The 9931-nt window shown below is 35.6% G+C and overlaps 1 protein-coding gene across 2 annotated transcripts in view; it reads right to left on the reverse strand.

Moving 5' to 3' along the window:
* The window catches only part of LOC110041861 (putative phospholipid-transporting ATPase IIA), a 31455-nt gene extending 21524 nt beyond the window's left edge, over window positions 1-9931 (reverse strand). Inside the window, exons 1-11 of one of the 2 annotated variants that reach the window (XM_020747189.2) lie at window positions 9504-9931; window positions 6538-6601; window positions 6091-6162; window positions 4986-5099; window positions 3667-3775; window positions 3128-3186; window positions 2834-2885; window positions 2567-2661; window positions 1777-1857; window positions 1290-1362; window positions 613-689 (exon numbers count right to left, since the gene is read on the reverse strand). In XM_020747189.2, coding sequence (XP_020602848.1) covers window positions 613-689; window positions 1290-1362; window positions 1777-1857; window positions 2567-2661; window positions 2834-2885; window positions 3128-3186; window positions 3667-3775; window positions 4986-5099; window positions 6091-6162; window positions 6538-6601; window positions 9504-9880 — 1173 coding nt within the window. In that variant the 5' untranslated portion in view covers window positions 9881-9931. Of the gene's footprint in view, window positions 1-612; window positions 690-1289; window positions 1363-1776; window positions 1858-2566; window positions 2697-2823; window positions 2886-3127; window positions 3187-3666; window positions 3776-4985; window positions 5100-6090; window positions 6163-6537; window positions 6602-9503 lie in introns of both variants that reach the window. The other variant, XM_089297296.1, reaches the window with a different exon arrangement.

Here is a 9931-nt window from a genome sequence, read left to right on the forward strand (position 1 = left end):
GGGTATTCATTAAATCAGTGTTCTCATAAATGCCATACATGCAGTGTACAGGTGTACATGTAACTTAATAAAAAAAATTGAAAACTGTTTCACACTCGCGATGAGTCTACTGGATTTCTCTCAAGTTAATGGATCCCTGAATCATTCTAAACTACACCAGATGGACGCAATATTGTTTCAGACACTTCATTAAAACAACTAGCATTCATTAAACATTTCTCGCTGCAGTATTACACAGTCCCCTAAAATTTCAAGCCTTCGTAATGACATGTACAGTTTCTGATCACCTCTCGAAGAAAACAAAGCAAGTCTGGAGAGAAACAGCACTGTCAGTCTTGCAGTAAACAGCATTTGCCTCGCTTAGGAGAAAAAAGGTTTGTAGCGCAAGAAGTATCTATTTAGTAGCCTATACTTGAGCAGTGTTGTAGTAGTTTAGGTTAGATGAAATTGTGTTATTAGGTGATTCACTCAGTTACCACTGATGACAAATATCTGGGCAAAAAAAAAACATTTCATACTGATGCTACAGTACTAAGGAGCTAATGGAATGGCTGACTACATGAAGTTTTTTCTTCAACTACACAGAACGCTTCTAAGTTTACAGTCAGATACCTTTGTTTCAGGATTTGATGTGTTCATTACACTTCTTGTCTCTGAACCTGTGTAGATCACCACTCCAACAGCAGTGCCTTAACAATAATCACAAACAAGTCCTTTTAGTTGCTTTACAAGAAGACTTCACTCACATTTCTCATTTTGAGACCTTGGTTTCAAATCACAAGAAACATTTCTTCTAGGATAATCAAGTCTAAGAAAAGAAAGAGACTGTGAACAGTCAAACAGTCTCTTCCTTTCCAAATGCGCAACGAGTTTCATTTCCTAGGGTGCGACGAGTGATTGGGCGGCGAAAAGCGAAGCCGTTAAACCCGGATGCAAAGAAAACAGGCCGAAGCCCATTCCTTCCTCGTTACTTTCCCTAATTTGCATAATATTAACTCAATCCCATGTGTGGAGGATTTCAGGAACAAAAACCGACTACTCGTAGTCAACCTATATATGGGAGGTTGGCATTCTGCTTGTACTGAGATGTTTTCACCAAGCTGCAAGAAAAACGTTTCTTTCCTATCCTTTCAGGTCCATACAGTGTAACAACATTTTCGCATGAAAGGTCACATGTGTTACATCATTATTAACTGAGATACTGCCTTTTTATAGAGAACTTTCAGTTATAAACACGTACATGTACTGTGTAGCTGACGACACTTATAAGCTCCAGTTTCTACACCCACCTGATGCTATCACCGTGTTGGCCCACATGGTATTCTCTATACTGAGAGGAATTTCAGTCCTTTCTCCATCGTACTAAATTGATTAAACAGAGTTTTAATTGTCAAGTACTTATATCATGAGCCCCTGGCTCGGGAGAATGGGCAACCACTCCCTGTGTCACAACTTCTTAAAGTCCAACAGTAGTTTGTGCTTTACCCAAATGGTTCATGTAATTGCCTTCTTCTTACAGGGAGTGTTACTTAAATAAATTACTACTAATTACTAAATTTACTGAAGACAGACAGCCCAACAATGTGCAATTAAAGAACACCAGCATTTCTGCAAGATAATCCCAGAAAGATATACTGTACAAAAAGGAAAGAGTACATTCTCTTGTGAAGCATGGACATACTTTCAGCACTCGAGACCAAAGAAGTAATAGTTTCTTATGTGGTGAAGACAATCATTTAGTGCAGAGACATAACAAGAACTGGAATAGCAACTTACCCTTGTAAACGTGCCAACAAAACTATGAATGTCTTTCTGTGGTTTCTCTGCATACACAGATGCACTAATGTTCAGCATATCCTAAAAGAACATAAAACTGTTACTAAAGAGAGTGTCGTACCTTAAGACCCATTTACACAAGCAGTTTTTGGTTTAATTTTTATTGCAATTTCCACCAGGTTTTTTTTGTCGCACCCAGGGCTGCAACTCCACATTGCATGTGTAAAGCAGCTGTGATTTCAGTGCAATTCAGTGGTAATTTCAGTACGATATCGCCAGAAGGTTTCAAACTTACCACAAAACAACACTACTGTTGTTTATGAGACATGTTTACTTGCTCTGATACAAAATATTTGACAAGTTAATCACATGTCTTTGGAATTCTAGTCACACTGGACACACTTAAAGCTCGCTGAAAGTGCAGCTGGTTGCAGCATGAGTGCAAAAAAAATTCATCAGAAATATTGCAAAAAGAAAATTGCAACTAAAAATCACCCGTGTAATTGGACCTTAAGAATTCTTTTAACTTGCATCACACCACCAACTTGCCTGCAGGTCCACACATGCCCTAAGGTAATGCCATACTCAGATCTGCCTTACAAACATCACAAACATGGGAATTGCAGAGAGGGTTTTTTTTTCTTTACTTAGAGTTAGAGTCATGTTTGCTTAATTGTGTGTCAAAATAAATCAACATTCAAACAGCTGTGCCCATTGATGAGTCCACTTGTCAGTGATGACATTGGCTAAGCAGAAAATACATCAGATGTAGAAATGTTACATTACTCACAGCATCACAAGGCAGTCTCTGGCAGGGTGCTACAGTCAAACGCAGCTTCCAGTCAGTTTCTCCATCCATTTGATCTGTTCTTAGAAAGCATGCCCCTGAAAAAGAGAATATTTTCCACTGCATACTGGTACTGGTGACCAAATAAACAAACTAAACAAGAAGCTAATCATGTCAATTTTAAAAATGATCATAGGGCTATAAATTTTAACTAAAATTTTACATGACATTCATGAATCCTTTATCAAAATAATGATCACAAATCTTTACCAGTCTTTTCTGAAGTTCTCAGAAACACCATATCGGCAGGAACCCTTTGATTCTGTTAAAATAAGCACATCAATATCATTGATGATTTTAATAACTTATAGGCCAAAAGAAATTAAGAAACCTACTGCAGAACAATCTATTTCCTTGTCCAAGTCATGTGATTCATTTACAGAGTCAAGAAGTAGCTTGCACTTCATGACTTTTTTACACTTGATGACTTTATCTAATTTCTGGATTTCAGGATTTTGTGACAATTATTATGTCACATTTGTTGATATTTATTTATTAACATACCTTCTCAACTATGATAAGATCAGACACCTTGATAGCTGAGCTTGGCACCATAACAATACCTATAGTAGAGTACAGGAAATATCAACAAAGAATGTTGAATATTGCTGGTAATGGTATTTTAATTTATAAAATTGATATCAGTTACCAGCAAATGGTCCAAATACCAGAGGATGTATCAAGTTGTTACTGTTTATATTTCATTTTTGCTTTGACATTCAATAAACAAGTTTAATTTTTACTAGCTCTTCTCTCTCAGGATAAAATTTTCAAAACAGCTACAAATTTAACCACAACACATAACACATTGAGACCATCAGTCCTGACCATAGTAAAAGTTACCTGAATGGAAACAAAATTTTAACATTTAAAAAATGTTAAAATTTAAATTAAATTTAAATTCAATTGTAATTTGCAATTCTGTAGATAAACAATAACCAAAACTGTAGATGTAGTATATTCAAAACATTAAGCTCCAGAAATTGGAATTTGAAAACAACTATTTCATTGTGCTGTATACAAATCATAGCACATAGCTGGACCTTTCTTTGTGAGCTTCTGGTAAAGCTGTGAGTTGACCTCTCTGTCTCTTCTGAACCTCAAAGAGTCATCATAAGCTTCCCGACACATTGTTACAAACACAACAAAAGCCTGCAAAAGACATCAAGAATTACATGTGGTTTGAATTTTGTTGTGGACTTGAGTCATTCCGTCTTGTTCCTGTGACAATTGATTACCAGTTATTTTTATTACATGAATATTAGGTCCACACTATTTTTTTAGGGTAACATGTAACATGTAGGGTAATGAGGTTAAAGAAATGGAAATACAGTACAAATTATAATACATAATTTGTAGCTATTAGCAGAATTCTAAGAACTACTATACCAATGCAATTTTAATGCTGCAATCTGATTGGCTAAGCTATCGCATAATATCAGTCATTAGTGTGAAGTGGCTTGATGTGGTCAACAAAATGCAAATGTTTTCTCATTTACCCAAAGACAATTTTGGAAGGAACATTTTACAGAAACAAATCAATTATGATCAAATTCCTGACTTAAAGAAGGACAGTCATGATTTCTAGAAACTGTTGAAAGAAACTTATGCGTGCACACACACAACAGCAAATTTCAAATGAAAATTTACTCCGGGTGATTTTTCTTAAGCATGATATTTAATACCCAGGTGAGAAATTGATATTTGAAGCCAAACAATTTCAGTTACAATTCTACTAATAAAAGCAATGTTTTTCCTGCCAGCTGAGCTTGCAAAAGAGGCAGGAAACGAAGTTCTCTCACACTGAATGGGGGACCTGGGTACGAGCCAGGATGTCAGTTTCACGCTCCGTCATGTGATTCAGTTTTTCTTTTCTTGCCGGACAGTGCAACAGTTTTCCCACCCCTTAGCGAGTTCTTGCCTAAAGTTTATAGAAGTGTATCAACATTTGGGTAGGTTTTTCCTGTTGTTGACTCCGATTCTGTTATCATTGTGATGTTGATAGAAATGTTAATAAAGTGCTGTTGCATTGTCATGTGGCAGACAAATGGCATTCAGTGTGTGAGAAATTATATTATTCACTCTCAATTTCTAAATGGTGATGATTGATGAGACTTTCGACCTAATCAACTATCATGTCATAGAAATATTGAGCTCATTATCTAATTATAATATTTAATAATTACTAATTAAATTGATTGATTGATCAAATAGTAACCCTGATGGCATCAAACAAAATAGCTATAATAAAGTTAATATCAAAATAAGTTCAATCTAAAAATATTATTTTGTTAGTTTTCTTTTTTTTTTTTTTTACTATTATTAATTTAATACAATTTAATAATTGTTTTTGATCTCTTACCAGAGGACCCCAGTAAGTGTAAAGATATCCAATTCTAAGTTCAGGAATAAACTGAGAAGTGGCGACCACAAGGAAGTACATGTTAAGGAAGAACTTAAACTGGTTGTACAAAGTCTGAAAATAAATAAAGAAAAAGAAAATTTAAAATACACAGCAAATTAGACTGACCATGATAGCAATTAAAAATTCCTTGATTCTGATTGGTTCTTTGCATGTTTTTATCATGAACATGTATTCAGAGCTCACATACATGAAGTGCATGTATACATGTATTCATTATGTCTCATAACGGTGGTTTGACAGGCACGGATTTAGGACAAATGGTGACCAATTTCACTGAATGAGCACAATGAGCACTGAAAGAGCAATCTTCTGAAAGAGGTCCAGGGCCATGCCCTCCTGGGAAATGTTTAATTTGGATTTTAACTCCCTAATTCCCCAGGTTTCTGAGTCATTCAGAAAAATCTGATCATTTTCCCTAAAACAGTGGAAACTGGTATGGATCTGCACCTGTATAATGTCATCACTTCTTCAGTAATTTGAAGGCTACATACATAATTTGCAGGAGATGTATAATAAGTGCATGTAGGCCCCTATCTCAATTATTCTGATTGCTTACACATGTACATATGCACATAGAATTCTACACAGAATAACTAAGTCCTGTTTAATTTTATAGAAAAGAAAAGCCTTTGTAATGGTAAAATATTATTTGACACAGCAAAACATTGATTACCTTAAATGGTATGACACAAAGTGATCTTTCGTATGACTTTGTATCATACCGTACATTCAAAGTGATATTAATATCACTTTGTATCTAACCTTTACGGTTATCATTGTTTTGCTGACAGCTGTTTGACATCAGTCAGTCAGTGATAAGCTGTACATGTATGCTTGGCACTGAATGTAAATTATGACACATAGACATAAATTTTCTCAAAAGTACGTGTAGACCATTCATACTTAAAATGTGTTGATCAATGAACATGAATACATGTAGCTCTTACTACTGGCAAAAGTCACAAATAAAAATGACAGTAATTAAATAAGCACAGTCTTTAATTGTCATGCATCAATGGGTAATGTATTAATGCTTGCTTACCAATGGGATGAAAGTTAAGATATTGTATTTCTGATTACAAATGACATTACGAGGAAACTTCTGAGTGGCAGACTGAAAACAGAACCATAAACACATTTTGTTAGTGCCCTTTAGTGTTGTCCACACAAAATACACATTATAAGTTATTCTTATAATGATCCTCATTTTAATCCTTAAATTGCATCATTCACAGGTTGGACCTAACTTACATTGTACTGCCCACACTTTTTCTTGCTGTTCCTTGATCAAAATGTTAGCTTATTACAGTATAAATATGTATGTTTCATCAATTTGCAGAATTTTTTGTTTTAATTATTAATTACATAATAAGAATTTCAGATGTACTTGTTAACTCGCAAAATGAGCAGATACAGGTATTAGAAGGTTTAAAACCTCCACACAGTCTACAGTACTGGGTGATAAACAAATGCAAAACATGCAAAATACCTCTCTTCCTAACACAACTGTCCTGGGTTTCATCTCAATTTTTCCTGCTAGTTTATCAAAACAACTGTAAAAAGATACATTTACCATTAATTGACAATTAATTTACAATAGACACTGTTCACAAAATGTAACAGATTGTGAACAAAATGCTTTTAATTTACAATAGACACATTTATAACTAGAGAAAAACACATCCATTCCACTGTGTTATAAATAGTTTACCACTCGAGATACATCTGATTCTGTGATTCTACCCAAATTATTTTGCACTGCTGACATATCCCAGCAGGCCATTGTATTCAATTAGAAAATAGCCCAAAAGAAAATTCACATGCTGATTGGTTAAAAATCATGTTTCTATTAAACAATTAGATTATGAGCTTGAGATTTCTATCACGTGATAGCTGATGAGGGTGCAGCCCAAGTCAACTATCACGCATAGAAATCAAGAGCGAGTAATCTAATTGTTTTAGTATAAATCTACTAGTTGTTCAAAATTTTATCTAAATTCTCTTCACAGACACTTCGAAACAGCAAGAAGCTGTTGTTTTGTAAGCAAGAGCTCACTGCTACGCTACTCACTATCTATCACAGAAAAGATAGTGAGTAGCGAAGTCTAGCCAATCAGGGAACAGCATTCCCGATAGAACGCAAGTAGATTTATACTAAAACTCAATAGAAACACAGAACTAGCACAAGCTGTTGACATAGTGATGGTGCAAGCAAAGAGAATTTACATTTTGATGATCACAGTATACAAGTTGTTTTCTTTTTTCATTGGATTATTTTCTAAAAGAAACAAACATGTTCTCCCTGTTTCTATTGAGTTTTAGTACAAATCTACTAGTGTGCTATCATGAATGCCCTTCTCTGATTGACTACACTACTCACTATCAGATTCTATTCTGTGATAGATAGTGAAAAGCGTAGCAGTGTGCCTTTGTTAACAAAGTGACAGCCGCTTCTTGGCATTTTCAAAGTGTCTGTGAAAAGGATTTAGATAAAATTTTGAATGACTAGTAGACTTATACTAAAACAATAAGATTATTCGCTCTTGATTTCTATGCAGATTCATAATCTAATTGTTTAATAGAAACACTCGTGAAAGTTTGGGAGAACTCAAGGAAGCTGTAATTTCTTGTTCTCTCAAACTTCCACTCCTGTTTCTATGACTCGATAGAAACACAAACCATGGCTGTTTTCTATTTCTTGAATGTGATCGTCCTTGGGTGTCAACTGAAATACAAATTATGCACAAAAACTAGGAGTTTCAATGTGAAAGTGGGTGCTGGCGTCAGAGCTTGAAGGAAGTATAGATAATATGATTTGAAATAAACAGTCTAACAGGGGTTGGTGTAGCTTTTTAAAAGAGAATTATGATTTTTCCAACTACTGTAGTTTAGTTCTAAAGGGCTTTTGTGAAACAACAACAGAGCACGAAGATTTTTTTGTTGAGTTATGAAAAGATCATTACAAATGTCAGAACTTGGTTTAAGAGACCCAGGAAACCTTTAGTAGATGTATTTCCACAAGCATTCTTTTTAAAAGTGAAAATGAGATGTTTTAATAGCATGAATTTGTGAGTTTACCGAAACTGAAGCTGTCATGCAATGTGTCATCAAAGGTCATATCAAATTGAATTAAAGCCAGATAATCAAAATCCACAGAACAATATGATTGCAAGCTTTTCTTTTGTCTCAATGGTCAAATTATTTACCTCAACGGGCAGAGATTTTGATTCAATGATCAAATTTAACACCTCAATGGGCAGAGAATACTGTGAATGAATTGTCTGTGGTACCGAAGTCGCTTTCCAACATAAAGCAGGTTGACGTCACACCTTCCTCTCTTTTCTCCCAAGACTAGCAAGCTGCAGTCAGCAGTTTACTCCATATGGAAGCATTTTTGCCTAACACTTCACTGCTGAATGCTCTGAGAAAAAAATGATCTCCATGAAGTAGGACTTGATCGATATCTTGGCACCTCCATTCATGAATCGGCAAAAATTGCTCACATAATAGAGCAGCCAAACACATAAAAATCTCTTATCTTCCTCGAGAGTCATCACTAAACCGTTCATGACCTTGATGAATACTTCCACAAGCAATTAAAGACATTCGTTTATCATGTCCTTGACTTCTAGCAGAGTGGGACAGCTGTACACAGCTATTGCTCAAAATTGATCGATATTTCCACATGCATTCACATGCATTCACATGCACCCCGGATGTCAGAATGCCCAGATATAAAAAACACAATCGACTGCGCGTGTCTCCGATCTTACATCCGACAAATTTTGGCTTTTTCTCGCTATTGTAAAGAATAGGCTGCTGCCTCACTAGGGCTCGCCAGCAATAATAAGGTTTCCTTGTTTTAGCTAGGACCACAAGGTATTTGAGGAGAAGAAATCAGAAGAATGGAAGTCATACAGGCTAAGAACAATGCACAAAATGGGAGAATTTTACCATAAATTAAACTTAAAAGGGTAGGGATTAGGTTCATCCTGCAGGATGATGAGAGGAAGATGATGGCTGAGATGATCAATTCAAATTCAAATATCGCATACATAATTTTTTTTATATAGCGAGCTTGGAGTAAAACCTTCCAGATGTATTGAAACATCATATTCTCTAAAATAAATGGGAACTTCTATAAGTGACATGAGGGACTTCAATAGGTTCAATTGAACTTATTCCGTTTAGTCCGACAATTAGTCCGATTAGTCCGATCAAATTAGGCGCTTAACATGAACTTGTACATTTTCCTAACACACTTCCATCTGTGAACACGCACACTTAAATGACATAATATAATAACATAACTGAACAGTCATATCAAAATCATTTCTCACTATAACTTTGAGATAAATTTAATTTAAATCTTTGTCGTCCATCTGCAAATAGTTTTAACATCAAATATTGCTTAAAATAATTATTTTTTTGGTTAAGGCTTTACTTTAAGCTTACCTTTTACAGGACGTCAAAAATCCGCAGCAACACCAGAATCTACAACATCGCTTACAGCAACCTTCCTTCTTCCGTTTATTTTTCCATTTCTTTTTGTCTTTAGCTCCGCTATCAGACGACTGATAGCCCTCCGAAAGAGCCTGATCTTCGTCAAAATCATCGTCAACATCGTCCACCATCAGCGGAGCATCGTCCGTCGAGCCATAACCCAGTTCTTCCTCAGGGCTTGATCGCGACTTTGCCTTGTTTCGCAGCTTCTTGTAACCGTTCGACCCAAGATTACTAAGTGGGACTTCCTCGTATGGCATTTCGACGGGAGAAGTCGACAGATAATCGACAGAATCGACGTACAATCGGGTCGCAGAACTGGTGGTCATAGCTGAACCGCCGCCATTTCAGAAAGTTCTTTTGCAACCGCTGGTCAGCAA

This window comes from Orbicella faveolata, unplaced genomic scaffold (genome assembly GCF_042242905.1).
Source record: "Orbicella faveolata isolate gen_17 unplaced genomic scaffold, um_ofav_v1 contig_3, whole genome shotgun sequence".
Lineage (NCBI taxonomy): Eukaryota > Metazoa > Cnidaria > Anthozoa > Scleractinia > Merulinidae > Orbicella > Orbicella faveolata.